The sequence below is a fragment of the Ursus maritimus genome, unplaced genomic scaffold (assembly GCF_017311325.1).
Source record: "Ursus maritimus isolate PB19 unplaced genomic scaffold, ASM1731132v1 scaffold_22, whole genome shotgun sequence".
Lineage (NCBI taxonomy): Eukaryota > Metazoa > Chordata > Mammalia > Carnivora > Ursidae > Ursus > Ursus maritimus.
Window position 1 is genome coordinate 21,462,306 of NW_024424675.1, and position 14,925 is coordinate 21,477,230.

General features: G+C 52.0%; 1 protein-coding gene across 1 annotated transcript; it reads right to left on the reverse strand.

The window, feature by feature from the left end:
- Positions 1-1,198: 1,198 nt before the first annotated feature.
- Positions 1,199-6,029, reverse strand: SOX12 (SRY-box transcription factor 12). Its single transcript, XM_040638117.1, has one exon. The coding sequence runs from the start codon at positions 5,705-5,707 to the stop codon at positions 4,763-4,765; it is 945 nt and encodes a 314-aa protein (XP_040494051.1). The 5' UTR covers positions 5,708-6,029; the 3' UTR covers positions 1,199-4,762.
- Positions 6,030-14,925: the final 8,896 nt, after the last annotated feature.

Sequence of the window (14,925 nt, forward strand, 5' to 3'; positions counted from 1 at the left end):
GTGAGCCCTTTAAAAGAGACCCTTCCCTGGGGCGCCTGGCTGGCTTAGTCGGTAGAGCAAGGGACTCTTGACCTTGGGGTCAGGAGTTCCAGCCCCATGTTGGGCACAGAGACGAATGAATGAATGAATGAATGAATGAATGAATGAATGAATGAATGAAAGCCTAAGGTGCCCCTCTGTGAGAGAGCCTGGGAACACAGACACTGGGAGTGGCCCTCAGGATTCAAGAGCGGTACCAGCTGACAGCCGGGAAGAACACAGGGATCTTGACCCCAAGGAACTGAATTCTGCCCACCACCACGTGACTTTGGAGGAGGACGCTGAGCTCCAGAAAGGAATGCAGTCCGGCCAACACCTTGCTGCAGCCCTGTGAGCTCCTGAGCAGAGAAGCCGGCTAAGGCATGCTTGAATTCCTGGCCCACAGAGACTGAAACAATAAACACGTGTTACTTTAGGCAGATGTATTTGTGGCAATTTGTTACCGAGCAATAAATAACCAACACCTCAGTGTATAGGTGTTTTTAGAGCCTTGGAACCAAGATGGTTCAAATAGCCCAGGTCTGGGATCCCACAGGGATGAGTCCATGACTGCGCGAAGCCAGCGAGATTGGAGTGGGACACACCCCACCCCCGCCCCCACCCTCAAATGCTTCCTATTCCTTCCAGCCTCTAGATGTCCCCAGAGTCCACATAAGCAAGTCTCTCCCCACCTTTTCCAGGTCAGAATCCATTTCCTTCTGAAATGGGAACAACCAAGTAACAATAAATGGTCTCTCTTCTGTTCCTACTTTCCCCTCCCAAACTTTACATATGGGGAAACTGGGGCCTGCAAAGGAGCCCTGCCCTAGGTGCCACAGCCATCTAGGACTATCCCCAGCCAGGCACTTCACCCTCCCACGGCATTCTGAAGGGCAGGAAGACTGGCAACCTCCCTCTCTTCACCTTTGACCAGGGGAGGAATCTGCAGTCACTGGTAGGCTGAGGCTGCGGTTTTGAATTGATCCCCACTGGAAAGGATGCAGCCATGAGGCGGGGCTGCCAGCCTGTGTGAAGGGAAGAGACCCCCCCACCCCGGAGGTCAGGGGCCATCAGAAGTGCCCAGCTGTGGGTACAGGGCCAGTGACCCAGTTCCCTCTGTCCGCCCCCTCGCCCCCTCCGTTGGAGACTGAGTTCCCCAAAAACTGACGCTGAGACGGAGTCTGGGTGGAAGATATTTATTAGGTATAAACACCTGTGAAAAGAAGAGGGAGGAAGCAGGATTGGGTACAGGGGGCCAAACTGCACTGCAGGCCTGGCAGAGCCTTGGCCACCCTGGAGGGGCCCTGGGTGAGTGTCCGCAGCGGGAGGTGAGGGCCCCCACCCTGAATCAAAACGGCCAGGCGTTTGTTTATACATCCGATCTCCCTGGGACACCAGATGCAGCTGCCCTGGGTCAAGGGGCTCTCAGCAGCTGGAGGCTATCCACTGACCATACTTGTCACAGCCGGGGAAGTCCTTCCTTCAAGGGGGTTCTGGTGGCACCTATCTATGTCTTTCTCACCTTCTCAATTCTTTGCTAGAGGATTTTTTGGGGGGGGGAATCTTGCTTTCAATCAGAGGCCGAGAGAGAACGGTCACTGTAATTCTTACACCTCCTTCAACCAGACCCCCTTTCTGTAGGCACCCAACCCTCCCAAACCTGCTAGTCTTCTTCTAAATTGTCTATGGGTATCCCAGTCCCCAAATACCCTCTCTGAATGAGGTCTGCACACTTGGCCTTGGTGCTTACTGGGGAAACAGGCTCTGTTCAACCGTAGGAATTTACTGGATCTGGCAGGTGGAGGAATTAGGGGCTGGGGGGCTGGGGGACAAAGAGTTTTGAAAAGGCCTTCCTCTGTTTTCAAAACATGCTGGGAAGAATCTCAAGGACACAATCGCTGTGGCTGCTGTTGCCCTTTCTCAGTTATTCTACAAATCTACACTGCGGGCCAGTTTTGTGCCCGACACTGGGACCGACCCCACCGCTCCAGGCCCTGACAGCCTAACCCCACCTGCGATTCATACAGGGAAGGAGAAGCAGCGCCCTGACGTTACACTCCACAAGGAGAGAGAACCAAAATGTGGGGCCCTGCCTCTGACCTTGGCTGCTTGCAGGCCCTCCCACAGGCTGCTTTGCCACCCTGATCCTGTTTCCTCCTCTGGACAATGGAGTAATACACTTTAGGGAGCATCTTATTAAATGCTTCTCACCTCAAACTTCATTTCACCCTGAAGCAGGTACTGTTACCATCCTCATGTTACTCCTATGAAAAGAAGAGTCAGGGTGAAGTGAATTTGCTCAAGGTCACACAGGTTCTCAGTGGTGGTGGTACGGGGGCTTCTGAGGCCAGACAATGTGGCCCGACCCTTCTTACTTCTCATTAAGGGCAGGGTCAAACTGGCCCCCTTGGACCAGGTAGGGATGCCTGCACACTTGTCTCCTTCGGTCCACAAGGATTTAAAAATATTTGAGTCAACTTTCATTTCACAATTGAGAAACATCCAGATTTCTACCTTCTCTTGAACATCTGGCCACCGTGGGCTGCATTCTCACAAGGTCACAACTGGCATGAAGGGAGCTGCTGCCCCCGTTGAGGTCAGTCACGAAGCCAGTGTCTACCCAGACTCTCTCATTTATGTCACATGCCTGGCCCTGCGGGGATGAGTTTGTCATCCTTAATGAAGACCGGGGAGTCCTGAGATAGAGGGAGACAGAGGACCCCCGCTCTTCCTGCACGGTGCTAAGTCACATGGACTTCCCCCTGGCAAACTGTCTGGGGGAGGGTTGAGGAAAGGCACAGACATGTAGAACCACAGGGCAAGGTCGGGGCAAATACACTTTATTCAGTCCTGGCATCAGACTGGCAGAAGTCCTGCTGTGGGTGCCAGTGCCCCAGATCAGAGGGACCCCTCCCCTCAGCTACTAGACTAGTTCTCCAAGACCACAGACAGTGACATCTCTTCACTCACATGACGTTTTCTGGGTTTTTTCATTGTCTTTTTGTTGTTATTTTTCTTAAAAAAAAAAAAAAAGAAAGAAAGAAAAGAGAGAGAAAGAGAGAAAGAGAAAGAGAGACAGAGAGAGACAGAGAGAGCGCGAGAAAGGCCCAGAGCCGGAGCACCAAGCTTAAAGGAGGCAGCTGGTGGCTTTGTCAGCGACGGGAACGCGTGGGGCAGAGACCTGCGGAGACCCTGGGCAGGGGTCCAGGAGGACTCTGGGACCGTTTGTTCCTGAGATTTGTGTGTGTGTGAATGAGAGTGTGTGCACACCCGGGAGGGTGAACACACGCCGGTGAGATACAGGTAGTGAGGGCAGAAGGGGGCGTGGGGAGGCCGGAGGGGCGGGACTTGAGCGGAGACTTGGGGAATAAGAGGGGCAGGGTTCCCGAGGGCACCCCGGAACTGAACACAACCTCCTCCGACAGCAGCGCTATCCCGAGTTTTCACATGGAAACATAGGCGCAAACGGCACACCTCCACTACTCTGACCGTCCCTTCAGTCTCACAGGCCCAGTCGATAGTCTCTCTTAAGCCAGCTGTTTAAAAGTGGGGCTCTTCTTGCCACACCGGCTGCTATCATGCCTCAGTCTCAACACCCACCCTGTACCAACGTGACTCAGTTTCTCCCACCGAATACTGTCACCGTGGGCACAGCACTTGAATGATAGAAAGGAGTGGTGGGTGTAGGGAGGAGCCCAGGCTAGGACTGTGCCTTGACGTGATGGGGCACTTGGAAAGGGGGTGGGGTGCAGCAAGAACCCTGTCCCCAAATAGACTGATAAACGCCTTAGTTCGGAGTTTTCTTGGGCAGTCTTCTCGTGGTGCGGTTCCAGATGAAGGCCCTATTCCCAGTTCCCAGGTGGGGGAAAGACAAGGGAGGTTTCTGGCACCAAGGTAGACTGTAGAAGCAGTCTAGCTGTGTGTGTTTAGGCGGGGGAGGAGGGGGGAGTGGAGTGGAGAAGGAGGTGCGCGTCAGTCTGGGCAATCCCGCAAGGAAAAGGGGCTATGCCACCAGAGAGTTCCAAGCTCCAAACCAAACCCTTCCGGGCCAGCTAGTCTTTCTCCCCCTTCCTACTGCTCCTCCCATTAAGGCAGTGACGCCCCGTCGGGTTGAAAGGAAGCCGCGGCTCCCGGATCAAAAGATTTCTCAGGATCGCTCAATACCCGCCCCACTTCTTCCCGGAGCGGGCCACAGAGGCGTGCGGTTCGACTGGGACCGGCCCCCTCCTCCCAGGAAGCATCAAGCATGCGCGAGAAGGGGGCGGGCCCCTGCGCTCGCGGAGGGGGAAGAGGGGGGCATGGGAGGAGCGCGCGGTGCCGCCCAGCCGCAGCGCCCCCCTGAACAAGAGAGGAGGCGGGCTAGGCGAAGGCGGAGGGATTCAGGAGCAAGGGCAGGGGCGTGTCCTCCGGCCACGAGGAGGGGCGTGTGCGAGGTGGGGGAGGGGTGCAGGTCTGTAGGAGTGGACGGGAGGTGCAAAGGAGGGGGGCTGGCTGCTGGTGGCTGTGCGGGAGGGGGCAAGACGGGGCGGGGCTTGGATGTCAGGGAAAGAATGGGGGTTGGGCTGCCTTGGGGTGTGTCTGCGGGGGAGGGGCATGTCTGGATTTGAGGGGGATGGGCACGTCTAGGAGGGGGGAGGCTGCGCGGGAGATGGGGTGCCAGCCTCGGCCTCCGAGGGGCCCCAATACCTGATTCCTGTATGTAAACAGCTGGTTTGGGGGCGTGCGCGCCCCGCTGACGGTGGGCTCAGTAGGTGAAAACCAGGTCGGCGATGCTAGACGGGCGCCAATCCCCCGCGATCATCTCGGTAACCTCGGGGGTGCAGTAGTCCGGGAACTCGAAATGCGACGTGCCCGAGGGGGGCGGCAGGTCCGGGTCGCGGTCCAGGGCGCTGCAGTCCAGGCCAGCGGGGCCGGGGGGCAGTCTGGACAGAAAGCCCAGCGGCTCCTCCCCCGACGCCACCGTCTCCTCTTCGCCTTCCTCCGCCGCTGCCGCCTCCTCCTCCTCTTCCTCTGGCTCCTCGTCCTCCGACGGAGTGGGGGAAGCGGCGGTGACAGCCGCCCCCTCGCCCGACGGCCCCTGGGCGCGCTCCGCTGGTCCCCGGGCAGCCCGCCCCGCCGGGACCATCCTCCACAGCTCCCTCCCGGGGGTCTCGACCAGGCGCACTTCCAGCAGCTCCTCGTCGTCGTCCTCGTCGTCGTCCTCGGGCGCCGCCGCGCTGCCCCCCAAAGGCCCGCCTGCTGCTCGGCGGCCCCCGCGGCCAGGCAGCTGCGGCCCGGGCTTGAGCCGGCTGCCGCCACCGCCACCGCCGGGGGGGCGGGGCCGCGCCTTGGCGGGCGCCCCCTTGCTCTTTTTGCGCGGCCGGTACTTGTAGTCCGGGTAATCCGCCATGTGCTTAAGGCGCAGCCGCTCCGCCTCCCGCACAAACGGGATCTTCTCCGAGTCCTGCAGCAGCTGCCAGCGGCGGCCCAGGCGCTTGGAGATCTCGGCGTTGTGCATGTCGGGCCACTGGTCCATGATCTTCCGCCGCTCGTGCTGCGACCACACCATGAATGCGTTCATCGGTCTCTTAATGTGGCCGCTCGGCGTCTTGCACCAGCCAGGCTCACGCGCCCCCTCCTCGGCCGGCCCGGGCCCCGGGGGCGGCGGCCCGCCGTCCCGCTTGGCCCTCGCGCCCCGCTGCTGCACCATCGCGCCTGGGCCCGGGGCCGCTAGACGCCGCCGGGGACCGTCCGCATCCTCCGCGGCTGGGGGTGGGGGAGGAGGCAGCAGCGACGGAGGGGCGGCCCCGCCCCGCAGCTCGGCCCGGCCCCCGCGAGCTGGGGAGCGAGGAGCTGGGCGCTCGGGCCCAACGGACGGCGGGGGGAGAAGGTCAGCGGCGCGGTCTCAGGCGGGCTCGGCGCGCCCCCGCCGCCTCCGGCAAGTTGCGCCCTGCCGCACGCTGCACATTGTTTTGCGGGGGCGGAGGAATCGCACCCTCCGGCCCCCGCGGGCTCTCCTCGCAGCCTCCTGCTCCGCCGCGGCCCGCGCGCGCCGCTCCCCGCCCCGCCGCCTTCCAGTGTCTTTCTCCCCGCGCGGCCCCGCCGGCGCGCGCGCCACCCCTCCCCCTCACCGTCTGCGGGCCGCTGCGGCGCGCGCGGGGCCGCCCCGTGTAAACACCGAGGTGCCCGCTTGGGCTGCGGCCGGGCCACGCCTCGCGCTCGGGCGGCGCGTCACCCGTTGCTGGGCAGAGAAGCTAGTATTTGCATCTCCCAATCGCTGGCTGCCGGGGCGGGGCGTGGCTCGGGCTGCGGGGCTGGGCGGTCTCGGGGCTGGGTTGGAGGGTGTCGGATGAGGTCGGTTTCTTTTCTTAGGCTGGGGACTGGAAGGAGGGTGGGGGAACGCGGAGCGTGCTTCCCATCTGCCTCCAAAAGCTGGTCCCGCCCCACGTTGCCTTTGAAATTTTAGCTTATTCAGGGACACCTGCCGCCAGGTGGGACCTCCGCCCCTTCTTCTTTTGGAGGCGTCTTTCTGGACCATCCCAGAACAGAATGTGGTGGGGACTCAGGATCGGGAAAGCTCTTCAAGGGGGCAGACTCGTTTCATAGATGTAGCCCCCGCCTAGTACACACAGGGTCCAGCCACACAGGGGCTCGACAAACGCTTTTGTCACAAACCCAGTGAATATGTCTTTAAGTCTCGTTTGAGGTGCCACAAGAGTCCTGAGAAAGAAGGGAATATGACGCCCATTTGCCGAATTCGGAACAAGGGAGACAAGCAGACGGGCTCGAATCCCAGGCTTGTGGTCCCAGCTCTCTTCGCAGCTCAGCGCATCTTGCTGGGGCATCTCGCCTAACAACCAAGGGTCCTGGGTAGGGCTGACTTCCCGCTTTTCAGTCCTCAGGCGAGGTTCGAGGATGCGGGAGTGTCCCATCCCAGGTCCCACCCCACACCGCGACCAGCCCGTTGCGGGACTAGGGCGCGACGTCCCTCCCGAGTCCGGAGAAGCGTGCGCGGGCACGGGGGCGGAGCCAGGCCAAGGGGCGTGTCCGCGACGCATGCTCGAGGCGCGTGGCGGGGAGGGGCTGCGCGCTCCCCGCTCACCACGTGTGAGCCCGCTCGGGTACCGCGGGCCGTGTGCTGCCCCCGGGGGAGGTCACCTTCACGGCGCCATGGGCATGGGCGATGGGAGGGGGCGATGAGGCCTCGCCCCTAGGAATCAGGAGCTCGGAGGGGTCGGGATCAGGGTCTCTAAACTGGCATTCTATTGAGGTGTCGTGGGCACTGTGCGGGGCGGAGGGCGGACGGTGAGAGCCTGGAGGCAGACCTCACCCACCACCGGGCGGGTGGGGGCAGAGAGACCAGTCAGAGGGTGTGGGGCGGGGAGAAAGGGCTGAGGTGCGGCTCTGCAGACACGGGGGGCGGGGTGATGCTCTGGGTGCCCGGGAGGGAAATTGGAGCGTGGCGGGCGGGAGGGGGCGACTCTTAAAGGTACAGGGCTCTCGGAAGGAGAAGGCCCTGCTTCTGACCAAATGGTTCTTCCGCAGATTTATTGGACGCTGAGATTTGGAGATCCCCCAGGTTTGAACCTTCAAAACGGGAGCTTGGCCTGTTCAGTCCTCCATGGAGTCAGAATTATTGTATTCGTATCCCAGTATCTCCCTTTCCTTCTCCTTGAAAAGGGAAAAAGCAGTTTCTCCCTCATATGGTGGTTTTACAAGTTAAATGGGATAATGGCTGTGAACAAATCCCTGACACCTAGTAAATGTTCAATAAATATTAGTTATCTGGGACTCTGAGCACCAACAACGTAGAGAAAACAACATAATAAAAATAAAATTGACGGGGTGGGGATGTACTTATTTCAAAAAAGGTATCAAAAGTAATCATGGGAAAATTAAAGCTTTTTAAAAAATGTTGTAACACTTTCATACATTTCCCATTTAAGATGCGTTTTATTTTAAATGACATGTGAGGGCATGGCCGTCTTTTCAGTGCTTAAGAACTCTCAGAGGTCTTAACTCTGGCCCTGCGGCTGCTGCTATTATTCTAAAGGTTTCAAGGGCCTGGCCTCCTGGCTGTTGCTCAAGCACAGAAGGCTTGAGCCCGCCTTAGGGCCTTAGTACACGCTATCTCCTTTGCCTGGAAACATTTTCACCCCCATCCCCAAACGGCTAACTCATCTCATTCTAGCCTCGGCTTGGGTGGATTCTCTGGAGAGGTCTGCCCTGACCACTCTCTGCCGTAGCCCACCCAGTCCCCTACACCTCAGGTGCACAGAATTGCTTGTCTGTGGCACATTTTCATCATTGTCCATATTTAACTCATTTATGTTTGTTTGTATTTATTTACACATAATACAATAAAAACCAGTTAAGGGGCACCTGGCTGGCTCAGTCAGCTAGCAGCTGCCTTCAGCTCAGATCATGACCTCAAGGTCCTGGGACCAAGCCCCTTTTCGGGCTCCTTGCTCAACCAGAAGTCTGCTTGTTGCTCTACATCTCTGTCTGCCCCTCCAACACTTGTGCTCCCTCTCTGTCTCTCAGATACATAAATAAAGTCTTAAAAGAAAAGAAAAGAAAAAAGTTAAATCAGCAACCAACACAAGAACTGGAACATTGACAATAACCTACCTTCTATGAACTCCTTTCCCAACCCATCCCCTCCTTTGCCTTGCCTGAGGTAATGTCTATCCAGAAACTTCTTTTACATGAAAAAAAAGAAGAAGAAGAAAAAGGGGCTCCTGGGTGGCTCAGAAGGTTAAGCCTCTGCCTTCGGCTCAGGTCATGATCTCTAGGTCCTGGGATTAAGCCCCACATGGAGCCCCATGTTTCACCCCATGGTGGGCTCCCAGCTCAGCAGGGGAAGTCTGCTTCTGCCTCTCCCCCTGCTTGTGTTCTGTCTCTCTCTCAAATGAATAAATAAAATTAAAAAAAAACTTAACAGGTTTATCGAGATATAATTCACAGACCATACTATTCAGTCATTTAAAGTGTGTGACGCAATGGCGTACGCACAGCGTTGTGCACCCCTCACCTCAATCAGTTTTAGACTATTTTCATCAGCCCCCAAAGAAACTGTGCTTGTTATCCATCTCTCCCCCATCTCTACCTCTGCTCTAACCCCCGGCTCTAAGCAACCATTTCGTCTACTTTCTGTCTCAGTGCATTTGCTGCACCGTTTTACACCGCCACCGGCAGTGTGCGAGGGTTGCGATTTCTCCTTTCTCTTACTTTTTGAAAATACATTTTCTTAAAAATATATTCTCTCGCCTTTACCTTTGTCAAAAAGGTATCATGTTGCATGTAATATTCTGGTATTTACTTTCTCACTCAGTATTATCGTGCTAAGATTCCCCTAAAGTATTGCACCTGTGTGGGGCTGGTTCATTTTCCACTGTGGGAATATACTACAGTTTTCCTATCTGTTGTCTCATCCATGGACAATTGGATTAATGCCAGGTTTTTGCTCTTATGAAGTCTGTTACCATTGCCAATCCTAACTGTGTCCCTGGAGCTCAAGGGCAGGGTCTCCAGAGTAGATCATGGAAACTGTGATGGCTACATCTGAGGACATGTGAATGCTTTACAAGGTAATGTCAAACTTCCAAGTTACACCAATTTACTTTTTCGCCAGCAGCATAGAAGGGATCCTTTCCTTTTTTTAATTTTTATTTATTTATTTATTTATTTATTTATTTATTTATTTTTGAGAGAGAGAGAGAAAGGGAGCATGTGTGCACACTTGTGCAAGTGGGGGGCTTGGGGGGATGAAGATCGAGAGAATCCCAGGCAGGCTTCATGCTCAGCCCATGGAGGGGCTCAATCTTAGGACCCTGAGATCATGACCTGGGGGGAAACCAAGAGTCAGACACTTAGCCTACTGAGCCACCCAGGTGCCCCAGAAGAGATCCTTCTCAGCCACATCTTGTCCAAAGTTTGGTGTTGTCGGATATCCTCATTTTTGCCTATATTATTCTCATCATCTTTGAATTTGCTTCATGGCACTTTTCACATTCTGGAGTTATTTTATTTGTTCACTTGATTTTTGCCCATCTTCTCTCCGCTAGAATATAAAATCCAAGAGGGCAGAGATTTTTGTCTGTTTTGTTTTATGGCTCTATCCCTAGGAGAGTGCCGAGCGCATGATAGGGGCTCACTCAATATTTATTGAGTGAATCAAATGCAGTGTTCTATCAGGAGTACACTCAAATTCCTATGGGAGCCCAGAGAAGAAGGTAAAAATTTGGAAAACAAAACCTAAAACTCTAGTTACTTATGATTTGACCTCCTCTCCTGCTTTCTTTGTCTTGAGCCAGTTTCCAGCCATATTGGTCTCTTCAGTTTGTAGGCCAAGCTGGGCTTCCTCCCCATACAGGGTGTTCTGAAGTCCATTTCCTCACCCTTTCCAGCACTTCCACCTGTCTCCCTCCTTGTAGCTCTGCTAGTCCCATGTCCCTTCCCTTCAGTGCACCAGTGGCCTACCTGGCTCATGTGACACTCAAGACAGATAACTTTTTTTCTTTTTTCTTTTTTTGGAGACAGTGGCAGAGGTGGGGGTGGGGAGTGGAGGAGCAAAGGGAAGAACAGAGAGAATCTTAAGCAGGCCCCTCGAAGAGCCCGATGCAGGGCTCAAATCCCACAACCCCAAGAACATGACCTGAGCAAAAATCAAGAGTCGGATGTTTAACTGAGTGAGCCACCCAGGCGCCCCAGGACAGATAACTTTTTAACACCTATATCCTCTAAATGACAATATATTTTTCCTTTCTTTTCTTTTTTTAAAAAATTTTCCTCATTTATTTGACAGAGAGAGAGCACAAGCAGGGGGAGCTGCAGGCAGAGGAAAAAGCAGGTTCCCCGCTGAGCAAGGATCCCAATTCAAGGCTGGATCCCAGGACCCTGGGATCATGACGGGAGCTGAAGGCCCATGCTTAACTGACTGAGCCGCCCAGGCGTCCCTAAATGACAATATTTTCAATAATAGTTGTAAAATGCAATAAATAATACTAATGATAATGGCCAGAAAAGAAATGTAGATGGTGAAAATATTCTTTCTTTGAACTTTTTATATGTAATCATGTCAGCAAAAGTAAACATTACATTACAAAAAAGAAGAGTATCGAATCAATAGTTTTCAATTACACTAATATATTTCTTCGAAAAAAAAAATACCTACAAAGTGATCTTCTGCAATGACAATTATGTCACATTATGGTTTAAAAACAAGAAACACTTTAAAAATAAGAATCAATTTTAAGATGGAAAACATTATTCAAATTTGGTAAAACATAATTTCATCAGGGGCGCCTGGCTGGGTCCATCAGTAGAGCCTGTGACTCTTTTTTTTTTTTTTTTTGACAGAGAGACAGCCAGCGAGAGAGGGAACACAAGCAGGGGGAGTGGGAGAGGAAGAAGCAGGCTCATAGCAGAGGAGCCTGATGTGGGGCTCGATCCCATAACGCCGGGATCACGCCCTGAGCCGAAGGCAGACGCTTAACCGCTGTGCCACCCAGGCGCCCCAAGCCTGTGACTCTTGATCTCAGGGTTGTGAGTTCGAGCCCCACAGTGAGCATGGAGCCTACTTAAAAACAAAACAAAACAAAAAACCCACATAATTTTATCAAATGAAAATCGTAACGTAATGTAATGTAATATAGTATAATAACACAATTTTACTAAATAATAAAATTTGCAGTTACCACCCTGCCGTTCACGCTTTGTTTCACTATTTTAACTTAAATACAAAAGCTTCGAGTGTTCATAGTGAACGACAGAGTTGAACCAACTCACCTTCTGGATCTTCAGCTTCATAATCCCTGTGCTACCATTGCGTAGTTTGAATCTATCGTTTAAACAGAGACATATGTTGCGCCAGAGGGGCTGGAGACACGAGCGCTCAGGAAGCTAGCTGGAGCAGTTCTGGCCTGCTACGGACTTCCTTTCAAACCTGAGTAGCGGCATCTGACTGGCATGGCAGGGGCTCACTGAGCTGGGAGTGCTCTAGGTTACCTTCCTTGTAGAATATCATGGTTATTAGTGCATAAGTAATTTCAAAAGACTGATTTGATGCTTACACACATCTTATTAAGATTCCAGTTAGACCAAAAAATTGATCTTTGGGGAAGAGTATTTTACCACTGACAAGGTTTAGAATTGTGGGCGCATGGAGATAATAAAACGCAGGCTGACTTTCCATCAGTTTTATTATTGTTTTTAAATTCTCTGCGGACAAGACACCTCTCATCGCCCGCACAGCCCTACTTGGTACTACAGCAGAGCAGAAGCTCCCTGAGATCAGAGGACCCACCTAGTTTCTGCTCTCACCATTGTATCCCCAGCACCTACCAGATATCGACAAGACAGAGACTCTCGGTAGCTGTTCCAAGAAGGGAGGAAGGAGCCAACCCAGACACCGTCTTGCAGCTCCACCCATCCCAACGGTGTCTTGCTCCAAGACATCAGTCTGCGAACTGGCACAGTCACCAAGGACATTCATAACGGAGAAAGAGAACAGTAGAACAAGGTAATTCATTTTTTGATTTATCTAAATGTCTTCTTTAAAAATTCAGAGATTATGAGTGTCTCTGTGTGTGTGTGTGTGTGTGTGTGTGTGTGTGTGTGTCCGATGGCTTTTTCTTTTACCAAATAATAGTGTAGAACTACACATGGGGCTCTTGAGCTCTCAGAAATGGCTAGTGCAAATTGCAATGTGCTGTAGTGCAAAATTGTCACTGGTTTTCAAAGACGTAGCATAAAAAATGTAAAATATTGCTTTAATATTTTTTCTGTTGATTATATGTTGAGATTATAATATTTTGGATATATTGGGTTAAATTAAATATGTTGAAATTAATTTCACCGGGAGCACCTGGGTAGCTCGGGTGGTTGAGCAGCTGCTTCTGGATTACGGCTCAGCTCATGATCCCAGGGTCCTAGGACCGAGCTGCACATCTGGCTCCATGCTCGGTGGGGAATCTGCTTGGGGATTCTCTCTCTCCCTCTCCCTCTGCCCTTCCCCCTGCTTGTGCTCTCTCTCTAAAATAAATATATCAGTCTTTAAAAATTTGATTTCACCTTTGTTTTGTTTACCTTTTTAACTGTGGCTTCTAGAATATTTTATTTTATTTTTAAAGATTTATTTATTTATTTGAGAAAGAGTGAGAGTTAGAAGATGGAGGTTTTTCCATTGTAGCAAAATAAAAAGTTGGCAATCTTTTGCCTATGTCCAAATTTTTAAAATGTGTATTTTTGTTTTGTTTTTGAATGGGCAGGATCTCCCCCCGCCCCCCACTTCTTTGTGAAATGCCGGTCTTAAAAATCCTGCATGAATGCTGCATGGCCAATCCATGAGATGTAGTTTGAGACTCAGAGAAGCACAAGACAGAAAGGAGAGACCAGAACTGGGGACATGTTTATGGGGAAAGGAGCCGAGTGGCAGAGTCATTTTAACAGCACCAGCACGACTGATGGAATGGGGATTAATCAGATTAGGAGAAAGAAGGGGAAGCTGACTGAATGGGGGAGGGGATTTGATCTGGGTAGCGCGTCCTGCCTGGTGACTCTGAAATCACACCCCACCGGTACATCCCCTCATCTCCTGGAGCATAATCTTTACCCCTACAACCTGACTCTAAAATTCATTAGACTTTTTCCTTTGGCAGTGATCATATAGTTTATGATGAAAGGGACACTATTAATAATTACGCTGGAACAACAAAAATAAACTGAGACCACTGGGGTAAACCGGGAAGTAGGTCATCCTCATCTTATTGACTAAATGTAGTAGACTGTTCCATGACTCAGAGGTCAAGCATCCAAATACTGGGGTTTTAAATAATCAGTGTATCCAGGATTTGAAGTAAAAATGTATTCAATGTAATTAGTCTTTAGGGACTTATTTCAACGCATTAGTTTCCATTTTCTAATCTGCAAAATGGGAGAATGTAATAGTTCAGGGCATGGGACACGGTAACGGTTCCGTGAGTGGTAGCTATAACAAAAGCAACAACAAATATACTCTTGTGTGTCTTCTCTTTAAAACAAAAAGGCACAGGGGAGCCTGGGTGGCACAGTTGGCTAGGTGGCCAGCTCTTGGTTTTGGCTCAGCTTGTGATCTTAGGGTGGTAAGATCAGACCCAGGTCAGGCTCCGCACTCAGTGTGGAGTCTGCTTAAGCTTTTCTTTCCCTCTTCCCCTCCCCCTCATGCTCTCTCTTTCTCTCTCTCTAGAATGAATCAATTTTAAAAAAATTATTTATTTATTTGAGAGAGAGTGACGGTGAGAGAGATCACAGAGGCAGAGAGAGAAACAGACTCGCCACTGAACAGGTAGCCAGATGTGGGGCTTCGTCCTGGGACCCTGAGATCATGACCTGAGCCGAAGGCAGCCACTTAAATGACTAAGCCATCCAGGCAACCCAAATAATCTTTTTTTTTTTTTTAAGGCACAAAAGGGAAAACTATAGAGATGATAAAAAGACCTGTGGTTGTCAGGGTTTGAGGGAGAGGGGGTTGAAAAGCGAAGCACAGCAAACTTTTTAGGGTGATGAAATGCTTCTGGATGATACCGTAATGGTGAATACATTGTGCATTTGTCTGTGTGTACCACACAGAGTAAATGCTAATGAGTGAGAATTTTTAAAAAATCATTTAAAGCATCTGGAGAATCTCAAGATGGAATGCAGACTGCGATGAAACAGTAGAATTGTATTACAAATGTACGAAACAATCCCACTGAAGAGGGTGGGGAAAGGGTGCTGACTTAAGTAACTTTAGAAATGAGTGGATCCTGTAAAACTAAAAGCAAAAGAAAGAGGGAAGAAGTACTGCACTCTAGTCGATAAAGTTCCCCACAAGGGTATGGGTCAACAATGCTGGTACTGCTGTACATGTACCCTGGAACTGAACAGTTAGATAAACGGATGGTGGAT